The sequence below is a fragment of the Myotis myotis genome, unplaced genomic scaffold (genome assembly GCF_014108235.1).
Source record: "Myotis myotis isolate mMyoMyo1 unplaced genomic scaffold, mMyoMyo1.p scaffold_m19_p_12, whole genome shotgun sequence".
Lineage (NCBI taxonomy): Eukaryota > Metazoa > Chordata > Mammalia > Chiroptera > Vespertilionidae > Myotis > Myotis myotis.
Window position 1 is genome coordinate 1,349,078 of NW_023416316.1, and position 20,501 is coordinate 1,369,578.

General features: G+C 48.9%; 1 protein-coding gene across 2 annotated transcripts in view; it reads left to right on the forward strand.

Annotated features, from left to right (window-relative positions):
- The window catches only part of DDX31 (DEAD-box helicase 31), a 58,194-nt gene that overhangs the window by 5,738 nt on the left and 31,955 nt on the right, over positions 1-20,501 (forward strand). For both annotated transcript variants that reach the window (XM_036329262.1, XM_036329261.1), the window contains exons 4-14: positions 785-828; positions 1,872-1,942; positions 3,166-3,230; positions 9,172-9,216; positions 10,430-10,471; positions 11,644-11,708; positions 13,218-13,337; positions 13,456-13,562; positions 14,576-14,856; positions 15,522-15,689; positions 18,764-18,823. In XM_036329262.1, coding sequence (XP_036185155.1) covers positions 785-828; positions 1,872-1,942; positions 3,166-3,230; positions 9,172-9,216; positions 10,430-10,471; positions 11,644-11,708; positions 13,218-13,337; positions 13,456-13,562; positions 14,576-14,856; positions 15,522-15,689; positions 18,764-18,823 — 1,068 coding nt within the window. The remainder of the gene's footprint in view (positions 1-784; positions 829-1,871; positions 1,943-3,165; positions 3,231-9,171; positions 9,217-10,429; positions 10,472-11,643; positions 11,709-13,217; positions 13,338-13,455; positions 13,563-14,575; positions 14,857-15,521; positions 15,690-18,763; positions 18,824-20,501) is intronic.

The following is a 20,501-nucleotide window of genomic DNA, read 5'->3' on the forward strand; positions in this document are numbered from 1 at the left end:
CGGTAAGCACTCTTCCAGGGCAGTGCGGCGCGCGGCGAGCTTAGCCGCTCACTGTGTCCCCTTCCCCCTCACCCGTTCCCTCCCCAGTTCAGTTTAGGACTGAGATCCGTTTACAGGGCTTTAACTCAGCCTCCTCATGACTGGGTAGATGTGACTTTGAGGCTCTCTGGGCACAGATGTCACAGTGGCCATAAGGGGGGACTGAGCTGCATCTTGCTGCTAAGGAACGTCTATGGTTATAAAGAATCGAAGGAGAAAGAGACTATTTTAACGTGCATTTTCTATAAACAAATGAACCCTTTTTTCTTTCCCATGACTGAGTTTGCCATGCTTTATGAGAAAGGAGAGGAAATCCATGAACTTCAGGGATTCCCTTTGCTCGCATGGTCCTGGCTTACCTCCTCCTTCAGGGTGGGTCACACAGCCCGTTGGCTCACCCACAGGTCTGAGCAGGGTTTCTCAGCCTTGCGGCGGCGCGCATATTGGGGTGATAGCTCACTGTAGGGTGTTGAGCGGCATCCCGAGCCCCTGCTCACTTGATGCCGGTAGCGCCCCTCCCACAGTTTTAACAACCAGAGATTTCTCCAGGGGTTGCCTCATTGGGCAGAATCACCCCCTGCTGAGCACCACCGTGGTAACCAGTTTCATCTGTGGTGGGGTTTTTTGGGTTGTTTTTTTGCATCCTTATTTGCAAATATAAATATATTTTTATTTTATATAAATTTATACTAAAAGTTTGATAGTTAAAGAATATATATATATATATTTTTTTCTTCTCTTTCAGATTTCCACACTAAATACAGTCTTGAACATATTTCATATGACCAGGTAAGAGTTCCAGGCGAAGCCTGATGTTCTTAGGACTTAAGTGGGTAAAATTGTATGGAATCTGAATTGTCTGTGGAAGACTGAGCCAATTTGTGTGTTAGTGTTAGAGAACAATGCCAGGTTGTTGGCTGTTGAGGGTTCAGCCTGTCCCTCAGCCCCTCGGTTTCTCCACCTGCCAAATGGGGAAACCCTTACCTCTAAACTGTAGGAGGTCTCTGGCCTGGAAGATGGTCTGCATAAGACCTCACTGCTGTTCGTGCTTCCCTGAAAGTAATTTGTTAAAAATACAGAATGTCTCGTGCAGTTTCTTGGTAGTAGGATATAGTCAACCTAAAAGACAGACGTGAATATGTGGTTGGGTGTAATGGGATACGAAAAACTTAAAAAAGGTTTGTGACTAACGAAGACTCCCAGAGGCGAGAGTCCTCTCTGAGTGTGTGTGCTTCTATAGGTAAAAATAGGAATGTTAAGAATAAAGGAAGCACCCTCACCATTTGTTCAGTTTTGTCGACCCACTTTAAATGGTTCCTCTCCCCTTTCGGTTGCTGGTGTTTAAATGCGCAAGTGGACACATGCCCCGTGTGTCCCTGCAGTTATGTCCTGGTTTTCTGCAGCGTGAAGCAGTTCCTGGCTCTCGGGGGCTCACAGCTTCCTTTACTCCTCTGTGCGGGGATCTTCCCCTACTGTGTTGCCGCCTTTCGTGTTCCCTCTTCCAGAGGCAAGAGGGCACGGCAGATGCTTTCACCAGCGCCAGGCTGTCGTCATGCAGTCCCGTTTTTGTTCTTAGCTGGTATGATGGGACGGCCACTCTCTGGCTTGCCTCAGCATTTCAGCTAAGTTCCAGGACCGTAGCTGAGGGTTTTATTCTCCTGCTCATGAGAAGTGTCTCAGCATCTTCACTTGACTGTTTCGGTAACTTCTAAGGAGGCAGCCGGTAGAGCAGCGCATGGGCAGTTGCCTTCGGTGTGTCCTGCATGTCTGCCTGTAAACGCACGTGGGTGATGTGTGTGGCTAACCATGTTCTTTCTTTTGGGTGGCCCAAGTGTCCAGAAGCAAAGCATTCCTGCGCTGCTGGAAGGCAGAGACGCTCTCGTGAGATCTCAGACGGGCTCAGGTCAGCCGTCATTTAACTTCTGCCCTCCCCCCAGAAGCCCAGCCACAGTCCTGGCCTGGGTTATAGAGAGAGGTGTCTGCTCGTGGTAGTGGCTGCTTTGTTGTGTTTGAGGAAGGGGAGGCCATGCTTTCGATCAGAGCCCTGGATTAATTCACATAGTGATAGGAAGGGGGCGATGGACAGAGCCGTGCGAGTCCAGTTCTGCTCTCGTTCCTCAGAGCCTGACTCAGGGCTGGGCCAGGTCCCCCGATCTGTGCCAGAGCTGCCCGTCCTTACTCCATTGGCGATGCGTATTTTCTTCTGCTATTACACAGAGCTCTGGCCCGAGCACACACTGCTGGGATGCAGTCGGTTGCTCAGACATGGAACCTGCTTTGGCATGTTCCAGAACAACTCAGGCATGTTCTCTGACCCTCTTGTGCCCTTCATCAGCTCTTCTCCACTCCCCCCAACTCAGCCGTCATTCTGGGGAGGAAACCCCAAGTTGTCGCCATCCTGGGTTTCTCCCAGTCTCTAGCGGCTGGGGCTCGCCGGGCCCCTCCCACTCTAGCACCACAGAGGACTTTACTTGCCACAGAGTGCATTCGAGAGGTTAGACACTGCAGAGGAGGCGCTGTCTAGCTTCTGGAGACAGCCCTCAAGCTTTTGTGTAGTTTAGGGAATGTATCACCGAGTCCCGTTAGAGCAGTGGCTCTCAACCTTCCTAATGCCGCGACCCTTTAATACAGTTCCTCATGTTGTGGTGACCCCCAGCCATAACATTATTTTCGTTGCTACTTCATAGCTGTAATGTTGCTACTGTTATGAATCGTCATGTAAATATCTGATATGCAGGATGTATTTTCATTGTTACAGATTGAACATAATTAAAGCATAGTGATTCATCACAAAAACAATATGTAATTATGTGTTTTCCGATGGTCTTAGGCGACCCCTGTGAAAGGGTCGTTCGACTGTGAAAGGGTCGTTCAACCCCCAAAGGGGTCGCGACCCACAGGTTGAGAACCGCTGCGTTAGAGGAAGGAAGGAGCTGGAGCTGCAGTTTTGTAGGAGGACCGAGTGTACAGAGGAGTGTGAGACAGTGGGCTCCGTTTCTGCCTCTTGGCCGTGGGCTTGCTCTTCCCTTTCCCCAGATTCAGGGCTGCCCGTGGGGAGCAGGGCTGCTTTCCTTACTGTCATCCACAGGGGCTTTGGTTTTAATGTCTTTTTTACTTTTTTAAAAGGTAAAACTCTTGCCTATTGCATCCCTGTGGTCCAGTCCCTTCAAGCAATGAAAACAAAAATACAGGTGAGTGTGAGTGTGCTTCTCCATGTTGGTCATAGCGCATGGGAACCATCAGGCGGAAGCACGGCCGTGATACCGGGACCGGAAGACTCCGCCTTCCCTTCGCATTGTTTCCTCGCCTGTTTACTGCATTTCTCACAGCGGCTGCCTCCGCGGGCTGCCCAGCATGCAGCAGAGCAAAGGGATTCACCACCATCATAGTAGGTCTAACAGGACGTATGTCAGGTGCTGCCAGATGCCTTGCCTGTGTGATCTTGAATCTTTAGCTGCCTTGGCCCCACCGAGTTGTCAGTATTACTGTTACCCCAGGTTTACATGAAAAATGGAGGCTTGGGGAAGTTCAGTAACTTACCCAGACCATGTGGCGAGTAATGGGGAACTGCATTCCCACCTCAGGTCTCTGTGGCTCCAGAGACAAGCTCTTCTGCCTAAGAAAGGTGAGCGGTATATGTAAATGTGGTTTGCATGAATAGTAGATGTGGAAATAAGCACCCAATTAGTGAGTTTGACAATGGGCCGCCTGGTGTTGAGCATGTTCTAGAACAGGGGTGGGCAAACTTTTTGACTCGAGGGCCACAGTGGGTTCTTAAACTGGACCAGAGGGCCGGAACAGAAGCATGGATGGAGTGTTTGTGTGAACTAATATAAATTCAGAGGAAACATCATTACATAAAAGGGTACGGTCTTTTTTTTTTTAAGTTTTATTCATTTCAAATGGGCCGATCCGGCCCGTGGGCCATAGTTTGCCCACGGCTGTTCTAGAAGCTTCCTTCAGTTGTGAAACAGTTAGTGCCTGGGCCACAATTGGGTCCTTGGTGTTCCCTGGGAAGCCAGTTAACCGCCACCTTCCACAGACATAGGTGTCATCTCAAAACCCGGCCCAGAATCCCACAAATACAGCCCTGCTTCGTCTCTAAAGGAAACAGCGAGGTCAGAAATAGGAGTCAGATAAGAGCTAATTGGTTCCTTTTTTCTCGGTTTGGACATGCACGATTAGATGTGTATCGAGCCCATCTGATCGTTGAGTGCCAAAATAAATAATGAGAGTGTTGGATTATAGCCCATAAACTTAAACAAACTCCATGAGTCCAAACTGATAAGAAGAAATGCCTGAGTAAATAAGTGGCGGAAGGGAAAGCCCTTCCTCACAGTAGAAATGCGAAGGAAAATGTGGACGAGAGATGGAAATAGAGCAGCAGCCTTTGGCAGGCAGGGCCACAGGGGGAGTGTTCCAGGCAGGAATCGTCACAGCTGCTAACTGAGTGGGTGGAAGTGATGAAATGGTCTATTTACATGGTTTCAGACCAGCTCCCCACAAGGCGCTCTTAATCACAAAGGGAAACTAACCTTCCAGCGGGAAGCCTGGCTGCCTCCTAACCAAGCCATCCAGCTGGCGCCACCGGCGCTAAGACGTGGGCCTCACGGCCCTTGTGTGCTGCAGGTCCGGAGGACGCAGCTCCGCTTCAGTAGTCTTCTTGCCCAAAGCACATAACCTGAGTTTAATCATAAGCAAACATCAGCCAAACCCAAATCGAAGGATGTCCTACAAAACAGCTGACCAGTACCCTTGTTCAAAAGCATTAAGGTCACAAAAGACAAAGAAATACCACAGAACGACCCAGAGTAAGAAACAAAGGAGACGTGACCACTCAATGCAGGTCTGGTCCGGAGCTGGATCCTCGTCTGGGGAAAGGACGGTGGTAGGTCAGTTACTGGGATTTGAATGAGGCCTATAGGTTAGTTAATAGTGTTTAATCAGTGTTCATTTCCTGGTTCTGATCATTGTCCTGTGATTTTGAGAATCCATACCATATGAGGCAGCGGGGAGAAGGGTTTCAGGGAGTTCTTTGTACTACTTTTGCAATTTTTATTGGTTGGTTGATTGATTTTAGAGAGAGAGAGAGAAACATCGATTTGTTGTCCCACTTATGCATTCATTGGTTGATTCCTGTATGTGCCCTGACGGGGGATTGAACCTGCAACCTTGGTGTATTGGGATGATGCTCTAACCAACTGAGCTACATGGCCAGGGCTGTGCATTGTTTTGTAAATCTGAAACTATTTCAAAATGAGTCAGTTTAAATTTTATTTAAACTATGTAAATGATTGTAAATGAATAAAACAGAAGTCATACACAATCATCCAAATTATGGAACTTTCTAGAGCCAGTAAAAGTGCTATTTTTTTTTCAAGTATTATTTGTGAACTGTGTTCTTGCCATGTAATTGAAATAAGGCAGGTTACAAACAGGCACATAGCGTATGACTCCAACTTCGTCAATGATGATGAAATCTGTGTGTATATAAAAAAGATGAGAAAGATGCCTATCAGACGATGAATGCTAGCTTTCTCTGAAGGGGTGAGTGAGATGTTTATTTCCTGCGGTGACTGCCTTTTCCTTCCCGTGGCACTCAGTGAGAGTCCGCAGTACTCCTTAGCGTCGACGGGGAACAGAGAGGAGAAGCAGGTCATCATGACAGTGCGGTGGAGCCTCCCCCCTGACATGCTCCAGAAATGCCAGGGCAAGGCGTTAGTTCACTCAGAGTTGGGGAGTTGGGGGGTATTGGAGCTGGGGTGGGTCCTGCAGTGCTAGCCCACCTGTCTGGTCTCATAGATGGGGACTGAGGACAGGGGAGGTTAGATTACACACTGGGGAGCCCGTGCGGTGGGCAGCTGTGCTCCAGTCTGAGCGTGACTCTAGGCAGACCATTTCACCCTCTGCCTCCCTGACTTCACCGGTGCCATAGCGACTGCAGTGCCTCTCTCCTGGGGTGAGGAGCAAGTCAGCTGGGTGCACATGGAGGGCTGAGAATGGTGCCTGTCACCTGGGAACCACCTGCTCGTTGTGGGGGCTGTCATCATCATCAACACGCTCCCAGGGCTGTTTAAAGGGCAATGGCTTGATTCACTTATATTCAGAACCATTAACAAGCTAGGCAGTTGCTTTTAATTTGCTCAACTATTTTTAATATCACTAACAACTCATCCTATTCAAGACTGAAATATTCTGTAGAGAGAGTTTTCCAAGCCCAAATTTAACTCACTGATTTCAAGTAATACTCATATAGACCCTTGGAGTTCATTGTAAAATGATTTGACCTGTAAAAATCATATGTGGAGGGAGCAGCAAATTCAAGGCCCCCAACGGAGTCTTCCATTACTTTGGGAATGAAACGGGAAAGGGCTGCTCTGCTGTGCACACTCGCTCAGTCATTTTGGCTCTGATTCTTCTGACATCACATCCATCCTCTTCACTCACTTCTGCTCGGTGAGGAATTGCTTTTTCTTTCTTTCCGTCTGTGTAGTAACACCTTTGAAATGTCAGAATCTCCTACCGTCACACTGGGGCACGTCGCTACCGTTGTACTAACATGTTTACCGTTCCTCGCCCGGCTTCAGCGCAGGCTCGCCAAGTTGATGTTGAGTACAGGCGGCTCTAGTTTGAATTCCAAATCCTTTTCTCCTTGTGGGTAAATGTCTCCTATGCAAAACATGCAAACCATGCTTGTGATTGAATTGGCGGCTAAGTCTGCACTTAGCTGCTGCTCTCATTGTTTCGATCCAGTCCCTGTCTGTGAGCGCTTTCGAGGCGCAAGGCACTGTTGCTTTCGGGGCCTTTATCACATTACTTCGTTTTCTTCTTGTATTGTTATTATTATTACTCTTATTACTTTTGGATATAATGTATATGGCAAATAAATGTAAACAGTACCCAAAAAATTGAGAGTGAAAGTCAAGTCATTCCCTCCCCTGCCTTCTCTGAATGCGACGTTCTGTCAGGATGCAGTCGTCCTTGTCACCAGTCTCTTAAGAGCATGTCCTCTTAGAGTATGCCCTGCCAATAAAGCAAATGTGCACGTGTACAGGTCCTCTTGCTTCTCTAATGGAAGCATTTGTCTGTTTGCTACACAAACGGTGGCTTGTTCTGCACGCTGTCCTGTGCTTCGCTTTTGTTCACTTAGTGTGTGTGGGGATAGTTCTTATCTGTTGAAGAAGCCTGTGTTTAAAGGGCTGCCTCGTATTCCACTGTCTGTACAGTAAATTACTGAGTCATTCCTTCATTGGCGGGATGTACATTTTGTTCAGTATTTTACTACAAACAGGGCTGTTATAAATACTCTACATTCTGGAAAATACAAGTTTATGTACAGGTACTGGTGTATCTTTTAGAGAAATTCCCATAAGTGGAATTTGCATTTTTATTTGCTAGATAATGTCAAAATTGACCTTTAAAGGAGTTATACCAATGTGCACTCTCACCAACATTGTACGAGAGTTCCTATTTGCCCATGCCCTTATCCACACTATCAGCTGTTTAATTTTGCTCATTTGACAGGGGAAAAATACTGTATTATAGTTTCAATTTGAATTTCTCCTAGGAGTAAAGTTGAACATCTTTTCATATGTGTAAAAGCCATATTTTGAATTATTTCCATAAATTAACTTCTTGTGTCCGCCTCCATTTTTCTGTTTGAGTTTTCTTTTATGTTTTTAGTTTTAGTTGAATTATAGACCTTCCTGATAAGATAGGGAAATTGGCCTTTCTCTTACGTGTAGGGTAATTTTCCCCACATTGTTATTTGACTCTTGATTTTGTTTGGGTATTATTTTTTTTATTTTTAAATTAAAAAAAAATTTTTTTTTTGATTTTTTTACAGAGAGGAAGGGAGAGGGATAGAGAGTTAGAAACATCGATGAGAGGGATGTTCTGCACGCCCCCTGCTGGGGAGGTGCCTGCAACCAAGGTACATGCCCTTGACCCGAATTGAACCTGGGACCCTTCAGTCTGCAGGCCAACGCTCTATCCACTGAGCCAAACCGGCTAGGGCAAAATTTCAAATTTTTATGTGATTAAAATTTATCGGTGTTTTATAGTTTCTGAGTTTTATGTCATCTATAAAAAGGCCAACTTAATTCCAACTTAATTTTTTCTAAATTTTTTTCTAAAATGACCTTTGAATAATCCATTCTTTCCCTGATATAAAATGTTCCTTATTTCCTAAATTTCTCCATGTATTTGAGTCTACTCTAGACCCTATTTACTGTTGTAAATCTCTATATATCAGTGTCAATTTTTCAAAACTACTGTGGATTTAAATTGCTCAAATATCTGATGTTTTTCAGAAATGTTTTCGTTAAACATTTTTTTATATGAACTTGAAATCAGCTTGATTGCATTTATTTATATGTGCATATAAATGCCCATATGCATTTTTATTAAGATTGCATTACATTTATGGATTGATTAGGAAGAATTCGCTTATATATAATATTATCCAAGAACAAGATACATCTTTCCATTTATTCAGGTTTTATTTTATGCTCCTCGGAGGTATTTTAAAATTCTCATTATGTAGATTTTATACATTTCTGTTAAGTTTATCTTTTTTGTTGCTATTATAACTGATTTTTTTCTCCTTTCGATTTCCTCATTTTCTGTTAAAAGCAGTTTATTTATATATATATAATTTTGCATTTAGCTAGTTGACTTGTCTTTTTTATAATAGAGCTTCAAGTGATTTTTTTTTAGGATAAAATATTTGCTGATAATGACAGTTTTACCTTCTGCTTTCCAGATTTTTAGACATTCTTTCTCTTGTCTGATTGCATGGGCCAGAGCCTCTAGAACAGTGTTCCATGATAATGAGGGAGGTGGGCACTCTTGTCCTTTTTCTTAATCTTTACCTGAGGGTATGTTTTTACTGATTTTCATAGAGGAAGGGAGAGAGAAACATCAATTGGTTACCTCCCATATGCACCTTGATGGGAGCAAACTTGCAGCCTTTGTGTGTACAGGATGATGCTCCAGCTGGCTGGCCGCCAGGGCTTGTCACTGTTCTTGGCTGAGACGGCTAGTGATGTGTGACCAGTGGCCACTCTTAGGTCCTGGTGTCTGGCGCTTAGGACCTTCATTCAGAGCATTTCTTTCCTTCTCTGTCCCCAGCGCGGTGACGGCCCCTACGCGCTGGTGCTGGTGCCGACGAGAGAGGTAAGCGGTCTCACGTGCGGATGAGTGTTGTCAGTGACGTCCTGTTGGATTTGTAAGTGGAGTCCCCGTTTTCCTCTCCGCCGCGCCAACCTTAACTTGAGTCCGTGTTTGGCTACAGATCACTTCACATTGCCCTTTCCTTTGCTCGGGGACCAACCTCTGGTCCTCAACCAGAGAAACTCAGCTTCTCTGAAAAATCATGTTTCCTTGTCATCTAAACACTGACCACACTATACATTTCTGTCCTTTTAAAAGAAACCTAAATAATCTCATTTTTACACCCCAACTTCATTAAAAAATAAAAGCAATCGGCCCTGAAAATGAACTTTAAAAAAAAAAGAAAGAAAGCTACCGTGCCAACAAATGTTCCTGAAAGTTAAGCTTCCTGGTATCTGTCTTCTTCCCTGGTGGAAATCTCTTTGGTCTGGTATATTTTATTTGCCTGGGAAGCAATTTCCGATGAAGGTATATTTTCTCTGTCAGATGTAACCATTCCCCGCAGAGACTTGCTCATGGCGATGGAGGGTCCACTCACCTCACGTCCTGCAGAGCCCAGTCCGCTCCATCCAATGGAGGAGCGGGCGTGAGGCTATTTAAGTTTTGACCACAGCGAACTGGCTGTTTCCTAGGGCGCTTCGTGAATCCTGAACACGTGGGAACTATATCTTTGGGCAAAGGGATTATGGGCAGGTTTTATGGAACCTCATTCGTTTTCATTCGGTGCCGCAGGGCTTGTTGGTTTTCTTTCCTTTATACGTCTCTGGGTCCTCAGCTGCGGCCCTGGCATGTTCCTGGGCACAGTCACATCAGCCTCACAGCCCGAAGGCCAGGCTGCGGCGTCACTGCTCCCTGCCCCCTTCGTGTGCTTACACCTCTTTCTAAAGAGCCGAGTCCAGGTCGGCGCCTTCCCTTTCCCTTGTGCTGCGCTGTGCGCTCTGGGGACAGGAGCCAGCAGAGGGAGCACGCGGCTGTCTGTGTCCATCCCAGAAATAGATGTGCTGTGGCTGCCCGCACTGCAAACTGACAGCTCTCACAGTCAGTCTCACACAAGTATATGTATATGTTTCCAGTCGATTCTGTGCTAGGATTAATTTTTTCTTGAATCATAACTGGAGGTCCAGGTTTGGATATGAATCACCCTACTGGTCCATCATCTAAATTTCTCATAAAGGAAGAAGATGCCTTGCTCATTATAACTTCTTAATATTTACAGCTGGCGCTACAAAGCTTTGACACTTTCCAGAAACTGCTCAAGGTAAGGCCGCCAGGACTTCAGCTTTACCTTTTTTTCTTGACTTTTTGAGGAAAGAGAACTATGCCGCAGCCTTTTCTTTGTTCTCAGAGAGCTCGCAGTTAGTCTCTTCCCTCCGTCGGGTGTCTCTGCTCCTCCCAGGAATAACGTGGAGGCTTCCACTGGTCTGATCCTCACTAACGACCTGCTTGTAGCTGAGCAGGAGTACTGGTGTTTCCTGGAGCTTAAAGTTCTGTCATTGATCATAGGCACTAGCAAGCCACATACATTCACAGGTATCGCAACCTTGAGATGGTCCAGTGCAAAGCCACTTGAAAGGCTGCATGTGGGTTTAAGAACGAGAGAGGCTCCAAGGCCAAGCCGGCCAGCCCACCTGATTTGGCTGAGAATTGCCCTGTCCGCCCTTCATCGGGGTGGGGGTTGTGCCTAGGTTTCATGTTAGCCCCAGAGATCACACACCTCACTGAGATGTGTGTTTCATTCAGGCTCCGGGGAGCAAGGCAGGGACTCACTGGAACCATTTCCAGAGCTCCCGTTTCCGTCTGTGTTGGGAGGAGGTCACCCAGCCTTACATCCGGCTCTTGCTGACAGTGACCTGGTATGGCAGTGCTAACAGTCCTGTCTACACAGTAACACCTCTTACCTGCGAAGCCCGACCCCCCTCCCAATTCCCTTTTTATAAAATTTTTATTGATTTCAGAGAGAAAGGGAGAGGGAGGGAGATAGAAACATCAATGGGGAAAGAGAATCACTGATCAGCTGCCTCTTGCACACCCCTACTGGGGGTCAAGCCTGCAACCTGGACAAGCACCCTAGACCGGAATTGAACCGGGACCCTTCAGTCCATAGGCTGACGCTCTATCCACTGAGCAAACCGGCTAGGGCCCTTATTATTATTTTTTAATAGATTTTTTATTGATTTCAAAGAGAAAAGGGGAAAGGGAAAATCATTGATAGTTTGTCTCCTGCCCCCTATTGGGAATCGAGCCCGCAACCTGGGCTTGTGCTCTGACCAGAAATTGAACACTGACCTCCTGGTTCATGGGTCGATGCTCAACCACTGAGCCACACGGGCTGGGCCCCCTCCCGATGCCTTTGAGGAGAAGGAGGATAGACCTGTCTCTGTTTGTAGGAAACAGGCTGTGCATTGATTCTGGTCTGATGTCTTTCTGTAGCCATTTACCTGGATTGTGCCTGGAGTGTTAATGGGAGGAGAGAAGAGAAAGTCTGAAAAAGCCAGGTAGGGGAGGTTTAATTCCTTTTTTAATCTGTCTGTTCTGTCTTCCTATTCAGTAAAACTCAGTCCTAAACATGGCCCCATGTGCAGGGAAAGACGGAGTCAGCAGGGAGCAGTCACCTTTAGACAGGGCTGTTTTTAAGGTAGTCCTGAACCTGTGGGGTTCCCTTCTGATCTGGTCATGACCTTCTTTTTTTAATAATGTTACATGCAATAAACATTAGTATTTCAAGAAAATGATTTCAAATATAATAATGTTACATGTGATCACGACCTTCTTAACTCCACCCACCCGGTCCCCACATTCCCCCTTATTCAGTGCACCTCTCTTGGTGACAGTCTGTGTGGGTACATTGGAGTTTGGGTGTTTTTTATAAATCAAGATCATAAGATTACATATTGCTTTGCACCTTGCTTATTACACCCCAAAACATTGATTCCTAATTCTGTGTTAGAACTGGTCATTATGTCAGTAGAAAATGGTTGGGACAAGTAAATTCCAAATGGCCTGCATTCTTTTAAAACAACTTGCATTGGATTTTAGGGTAGTGCTTAGTAGTAACACCCAACTATGTGTGTGGCCTGTTCCTGAGGAGGAAATGTTAATGTGGAAATGTGAAAGTATTGGCTAGGCTTGCTTTCAGCTTGGATGACAGTGGCAGCACACAGCGGTGCCACCAGCGCGGTGGGAGGTGTGCTTTTCTTTCACAAATAGTTAAGCCTGGCGGTAGCCCGGCCGAGACCGACATGTGCTCCAGGGTTGGGACTCGGGCTCCTCCTCTTCTTGTGCCGTGACACGAGGCTTCCGTTTCCAAGGTCACCTCACTGTAGCCATCCCACCCTCAGCTAAGGCCCACAGCGGGAGCAAGATCATCAGCCCTCCCTCCACAGGGGCTCATGGCGTTTGTCTCTCTGTCCTCCTGTCTTGTTCTGGAGCGTAGGCTGGGATCATGCTTACCTGCAGGGGAAGCTAGAAAGCATACTCAGCTAGAAACTGGAGGCTTTTATTACCAGGCTAATGGGCGAAGGATGTTTGGAGAGTCATAAATTAGATTTATTGTACCTCGTCTATGGAGGCAGAGCTAGGCCTGTTACATGGAAGTCGCAGCCAAGGTTCAGTATAAGAACATTCTGGGATAACTGATTCAGCTATGAGGTTCCCTGGCAAAGAAGCCTCAGGAGCAAGCTAGACGACCATGTGTCTGGAATGTGCTAGAAGGGACCCGTGGACAGGTAAAAGGCATCGGATTACATAGTCAAGATTCCTTTCAAAGTTAAGGTTCTATGATTTTAATGTAATTGCAGATCTTAGCAATTCTGTTCTATAGGAGAGAAACTTCAGAGAAAAATGAAAACTCTGACCTTTGTATCCACTTGTCATCACGTTTGTCATGATTCAAGCTGTGGCACATGCTGCTAGACACGAATCTGTCTCCTTCGCCTTTTCCTGTGTCTTCCACTGGTACAGCCCAGTGTGATTTACTGTCTCCTCTGGCATGTGATTTTCCACAGGCTCCGCAAAGGAATCAATATCCTCATCTCCACTCCTGGACGTCTGGTGGATCATATAAAATCCACAAAGAACATTCATTTCAACCGCATCCGCTGGCTGGTTCTGGATGAAGCCGACAGGTGAGGCTGATCTGGAAGCAGGAAAGGCACAGGGAAGGCTGTGTCTGTGTCCATCTGACTGCAGCCTGGGTTACATGGCGTCTGCATTAGATTTAACTTTCTTCTCCTGAAACCGCAGAATCTTGGATCTGGGCTTCGAAAAGACTATCACGGTGATACTCAACGCGATCAACGCAGAGTGCCAGGAACGACAGAACGTCTTGCTGTCGGCCACTCTCACGGAAGGTGAGCGAAGAGAATGGATGCCGCTGCCAGGGGCCTGTGTGCCGGCACTGGCCCTCAGCCTCAGGCCGGGGAGGAGTCTCAGGGTGCCCCCGGGGCACGGGGAGAGGGCCAGCAGTTGGGACCGTGCTGCAGGAGCTCCTGCAGGTGGGGAGGACGGGGAAGGCTAGCGGCCACCACCTATGCCTGCGTGAGCCTTTCACTGCTGCCATGACCCTCGGAGGGCAGGACTCTGGTCCTGACAAGGACGGCCTCTCACCACGCGCATTGTTACTGCGATCAGCCTGCCTTTCTCCTGAAGAGGCGATGGACCTAAAAGTACTCCTGTCCTTTAAGCTTGTTTCTGTTTTTCATCCTCGTGAGATGGAGCTTCTTAGCTGCCTTTCGTAGATGGGACACTGTGCGTGGCCAAGTGGCAGCGCTCTGCACCGACCCCGCAGCAGGCCCTGTCTCAGCGACAGGACAGCTTCTGTCTGGTGTCTGCTTCACTCGGCACACCAGCTGCCACCAGTACGCCTCATCAGCACTTCTGAGTGTATTCCCGAGAACATTAATTTTCAGAGATAATCCATGGAAAAGGGATTCTGTGCTCAAAAAGTTTGGGAAATGCCACACATGACCTCCTCTTGGAGATGCGTGGTGCACCTTCACACAGTAAAGGTCCTGAGAAGGCCTGCAAAACCTTGCGGAAGAATTTGTGGGACCTTTTTATCCGGGTTTTCATAACTTGATCACAGAACCCTTTGGGGGATGGGGGGCAGACCGCTGTTAATGTCCCTTTCAGTGGTTTCCCACAGGTGCGAGCTTAGAAAGGCTGGTGTGAGGGGTTGTTGGGCTGTGGGAAGAAATCCGGGGGTCCACCCACCAGATAGACAATTGGGCAGATCAGCACGGCCCTTGGTGAAACCCGCCAGCAGTTGCCTAGTTGCCTGAGTGTGCGGTGTGCCCGGGCATGCATAGGGACCAGTTCCACTGTGTGTGCTGTCCCCTGTTTTGACTTTTTCACTTTCTCCCAGGTGTGACACGGCTCGCTGACATCAGTTTACACAACCCAGTCAGCATTTCTGTCCTGGATAATAGCTTCGATCAGCCTTACCTGACAGATGAAGAGTCTTCTGACGACTCTGACTCACTAAGTGATGACGACTATGATGATGACGATGAGGATGACGATGATGATGATGATGATGAGCTGGACGGCTTTGCAATTCCGGAGGGTCTTGAGCAGTATGTGGTCTTGGTTCCCAGCAAACTGAGGCTGGTCTGCCTGGCAGCCTTCATCCTGCAGAAGTGCAAGGTAGGATGGGCCCAGTCAGCTCCATTGAGGGGAGGCCTGTGTCGTTTGTATCAGGCATTGCTGGCAGCGGGTTGAGATGCGGTTTTCTGGCATAACTGCTGGTGGATGTAGTGTTTTAGGATTGTGGGAAAGCTTGGAGGTCAGTGATAGCCATTATGTTCAACCTGAAATCTGCCTTAAGTATCTTTCCTGGGACTGATGTTGGGAACAGCAGAGGTGGCAGGAGCATGATGAATGTGAGACAGAGCTAGGGGCCTGTGCTTGCGTTTTTAAAAGACACCCGGTGTTTGCGTATTTATTGCTAGTTTCGGCAGCACTTTCTCTGGGACATAGGGAAGCAGTAGGTGGAAGGCTTGAGAGTGAAGCTTCTAGATGCACTGGACGTGGCGTGTGTGCTGAGGCCTGAGAGGACGAAGAACAGCACTGATGTGCAGCCTTACCCTGAAGCATGCTCTGCTCAGGTGTGGGAGCGTGATCAAGGTCATGGCTGTCAGCTCCCTCTCCTGCAGTCTGGGAGCATGGAGCATCCGTGTTAATTTTGCAAGTAACTCCAAGCCGTCTGTCATCTCTTTCCAAACAGGGCCCGTGTGACTGTATTTTAGAAAGATACTCGTTGTAGTGTCACCTCATAACCCTGTGGTGGTTTCCCCTCTGTGTCCATGTAGTTTGAAACTGACCAGAAGCTGATCGTCTTTTTCTCGAGTTGCGAGCTGGTGGAGTTCCACTACCACCTCTTCTTCCAGACCCTGCTGGGCGGCGCGGCGTCAGGGCAGTTACCATCTGGCGGCCCGCGATTAACATTCCTGCGGCTGCATGGCAACATGGACCAGGAGGTGAGCAAGCCCGGGGCCCATCCAACTTGATCACGCCCTCCAGGGTCAGCACTGGCTCTCGCTGGGCTCGGGCAGGTGTCCCCTGAGGAGGGTGGCGCACGGGAACTGGACGCGGCCGCCCTGCCCGTGATGTGGGCGAGCGGAGCCTATTGTTCCGCCCGCCTGCTCCGGAGCTGGGCTCGTCCACCTGAGAGCTCGCAGGCCCTTGGCCTGCATCTACCTCAACCAGCTGTTAAGGCAACAGAGCACCACTAAGTAGCTGGCACTGGGGAAGGGTTTTGCCTTTTTAGTGCCCAGTGTGTAATTAGGGCTTGATGTCTTCAAATTAAGAGCATTAATGGAGCTAAATTGTGGCTCCCATATGGTACTGCTGAGCGTGGCTGCTGTCGTTGTCAACAAGATGCAGCGCTCTCGGCACTTCGGGTTGCGAGAGGGGCTGTGTGTCTCGCTCTGCCTCGGCTCTGAGTAACGTTTTTGTCCAGGAAGAAGAGTAGAACGTTTGCCTTGTTTTAGCTTCTAAGCTGCAAAACTCGGTCCATGGGGAGTTGGGGCGGAGCGCGGAGTGGGGTGAAGCCACTGCCTCGTGCAGGGAGGGACGCACAGGGCCTGAGATGGGAGCCATCTTGTCCTGGAGGCTGTTACCAGGCGGCTCCGAAAGGAGGAGGAGTGAAGAAAGGCCCCAAATGAGGGTGCGCTGGGACTAGAGCCACACTTAAAGTGGTAACATTCTCAGAGTATAGGAGACCATACAGGCCATCAAGTCCATTTCCCCTCCTGTTTTTGCTTTGGTGTGACAATTCAGGAAATGGAGGTTCAAAAAAGGGATTTTGCTCAAGGTCACTCAAGGACACAACTTCTTATTTGCCACAAGATAGCATAGTATTTCCCGACTGTCTCAGCCTTTGTGAATTTTATAAGCTCTTTCTTTTTACCTTGTGGATCCCTGAGTCAATCGAATTTGTTGATTTCATAATGCATTACCATTTATGGTGTTTCTCTCTCTCTCTTTTTTTTTTTAAATTAGTTTCCTGGTCCTCTGGGTCTGTTTCACCAGAGGCATGCTGCAGGGGAGTCTGGGGTGACGGAGGAGCTGGCTGTGGACTCGGAGGGATCTGGGAATTTGAGCAGATCACACAGAGTCAGATGTGTTCGGGCTCTTGTTGTAATGCCAGCTGTGTGCCCTGGAGGCAGCCTCCTGGTTCTAGTCCTGGCCTCGCTGTTCACTGGCTGTGTGACCTCAGGACACTCTCTCTGTGCCTCAGTTTCCATGTCTCTGAAATGGAGCCAGTAGTCGTATTTACTTCATGTGGTTGAGACAATTCATTGAGTTAATGCAGATTAAAGTGCTTAGCACAGAGCTGGCTCATAGTCAGTGCTCAGTAAATGTTAAGGGCCATTGTTAATGTTATTTCTCCTTCAGGAATAGTTCCGCTCTTTAGTTTGGTAATTGTTAATATTTTACTTATATTGTTTTATTGAGTAGCCTTCACAGCCTACCCATGAGTAGAGGATGGGAGGGAGTATCTGTATTTTATCTGATGAATCTGAGGTTAAGTGTCTCACCCCAGACTGAGCTAAAACAGCCCCAAGCACAGATTCCTGGCCACTGTTCCACATGACCTGTGGTCTCCCTAAATGAATGTCATGACCCCAACCAAGTTTACGGGCATTGGAGAGAAGTGAAGTTTGAAGTTGCTGCCTGGTGGTGGTGATGAAAGCTCAGGAATTAGGTTTCCTCCTCTCCCCAGACCTGGATCCATCCGGATGGGCTTTCAGGAACTGTTCTGATTTGCTTGGACACCACAGCCGTTAAATGGTCCCTTATAAACACTGCGCAGCAACCGGACCAACGCAGGCGTCCTCGGGAGGGTCTGAGCTCAGCTCCTGGCCAGCTCCCTGGGTCCAAGTGCAGTCAGCCCTGTGCTGTGTGTGGGTGTCCTTGGCAGTTCCTCAGCCCCGAGCCTCGGTTTCTCTGCCTGGAAAGGGGTGGTAATGGTACCTGCTCGGAGGGCTATGGGGATTGGATTCGTGCAGACGTGTAAAGCGTAGGCCAGCGTCTGGTACGTGGCTGCGCTCAGTGCACGCTGGTTGTCCGTGTCCACTGTCCTAAGCGAGGGGTCCCTGGGGGGGGGTCCCACTTCTGCGACAACACGTGCATGTGAAAGACGGCGGTGAAGTTCCCCTCGGAGACAGGGCTGCGCCTAAGTGGAGGGAGAGACATCCTTTTCCCCAAAATTGTAGTAATTTGGTCACTTCCCTCTTTTGTGGCGGACAGGTGGGCATGGCCACGGTCAGCTGCTTGCACCACTGGCTTTGCAAGTTCACAGAAAAGCCTTTAGGAACTCACCCAGAGGGAACAGTGATGTGCACAGGACTTGCCAATAAAGATTTTATCACAGATTATAACGGAGAACAGTCGGCCACAACCTCAGGGCCAACAGTGGGGCATCGGCCAGGTAAATGATGGCACACCCACCCTGCTGGTTGCTAACAGTGTCGCCACGAGAGAGGATGTGGTTTGGAAAGGTGTTCATGTCCTGTTGGTTTCTGATAAGAGTGTGTTGCTAGTAGAGGTCGTGTGGCCATCTTTCCAGAGCCCCTTCTTGGTGATGCTTTGCACAGGCCCGGGGCACGGGGTTGCCAGTGGCGGTGGTGTGCTTCAAGCAGTGGGAAATTGCGTTTTCTTCCTTCGTCTTAAATGTAATTTTCTGCAGTTAAAATACATGGGGTGTATATTTTTTTGACCTTTTTTTAAAAAAAAATCAGTCAACAAAATTCCCCTGCAGGAAAAGTGGGTTGTTCATCATTCCTCTCGCCCACCTGCAGGAAAGTGTGTCCCTGTGGACTGTCTCTGCTCCGGGGGGCTGATCTGGAGGAGGGGCCCGCCTGGCGCTGCCCTCCTGACACAGCCCAGAGTGCAGTCCTGGGCCTGTTAGATGTGAGCACTCGTTGCTTCGCTTCCTCCAAAGCCTCTCTGTTCTGGGCCTGAATGCAGTCCCAGCGGGCGGAGACCGGGAGCCCGGGCACCTGCCCGCTGGGGTGACTCAGCGCTGAGGCTTCCCTTGTCTTTGCAGGAGAGAACAGCAGTGTTCCGCGAGTTTGCACAGGCCGGCCCTGGCGTCCTCTTCTGCACGGTACGTAAGAGCCACTCCGGCGAAAGGAGCATTTCCGCAGTGGGTGGCTGCAGTCTCTCTCTCGATGATTTGCCTTGCAGCTGCCCCACGGACCGCGGGGATCCCAGGGCTCCTGGTGTGGCCGGTCCCTTGGCACCTCTGGTTTGTCACTGACTTAGTCACAGGTAGCCGCTGCTGCTGTGCAGAAGACTCAGCTATTTGCTCACTAATAGTGGCAGCTGTTGGTCTGAAAACGTGTGAATCTTGCTGATTTCTATCCACTAAAAACTTGTAAATTACAGCTATCGGGAGTAATTAGAGCTGAGAGTCTTTCCACAACAAAATCACTCTGTGCACCTTGCTCACCCTTCCAGGAGCAGCTGCCGCGGGCAGTGTGTCTGCTGGTGTCTGGCACTTGCCCTGCAGTGTGAGGCAGTTCCCTCGCCCCGCGCTGCCACCCTGGAGGCTGCCTCCAGCCCAGCGCTGGCCCTTTGAATGCATGTCTCGGCCTCTTTCAAGATGGAGAGTCCCGCCTTCGATGGCCCTTCTCTGGGGATGCACTTCACCGGGGCTTTGCTCGCTCCCAAGATTAAAATCCCTCCCTACTTGTGCCATCATGGGTGATGCAGCTTAATCCCTGATGATTTGAGAAATCCCTGTCCACGCAGCAGGGAAACGGCACTGTAAATGGAGTAACCCGGTGATGACGTGCTGTTTAGCAGCAGATGAGTAGCTCTTTGACCACCTGCTAGGCCTCTAATGAATTCCTCTTTAAGGAACTCCTGCTCTGTGTTCAGTGTGACTTAGCGGTGGTTTTCTCCCTGAACTCCGAGTGTATGGGTGAGTGCTCCTGTCTGTCTTGTGTAAGGTCCTATAGGAGACGGCCTGCCAGCCAGCAGTGTGCCGATTCTCACGTGTGGCCGCCTGGCTGTGCCGAGCGTGGTTGGTCAGACGGAGAACAGTTCCTGGGAGAGCTGGCCTCGGAGGTCTGAGTCCGCCCCAGCAGCCCTCTCCTCTAGGAGCTCAAGTCGGGTGCTGGTGTTCCCTCTCTTCAAAGGCCGGGCCAACACTGCAGACGAGTCCAGATAATCTATTTGATAAAGAAATTTGTCAAAAGTTCTCATGTCCACCAGTACCTTCCGGGGCCGGACCCCTTCCCGTCTCCTCTGTCCCCACTTCCCGCTTGTTCCTCACCCTCAGCCAAGCCGGCCCTTCTCTCACGTCCTCGAAGGTGTCATTCTCACTGTCCCTGGGGACTGGCCCCAGCCGGCAGAGCCCCCCTCCGCTGGGTCCTCACGGATTGTCCAGGGCAAGTCACCTGTGCTGCTCGCCTCCACCTTCGCTTCTTTTTGCTTGAAGCCCGCTGTTATGTCGCAGTTCTTAACTCCCTCCCCCGGGGGAGTCCCGCTGCCAGGAGGCTCCGAGACAAAGGAGCACGGCCGCAGGGCCCACGAGATCCGGCCACAGCCCGAGTGCATGGAGGCACTCGGTTTTCTGTGGGGCCTATTTTTTAGGTGAAGTGTCTCTTTTCCACTTTATTTCATTGTGTTAATGGCAAAATCCTTGGGAGACTGTTGGCTGTTTACTCAGTTACGCTAACTCATGTTGCCAGTTTTTTGGCGGCTCCAGCCAAGATCTCTCGCCTCTGACAGCTTCTGCGCTCTCTCCTTCCTCCTCTGTTTGCACAGCCCAATCTGTC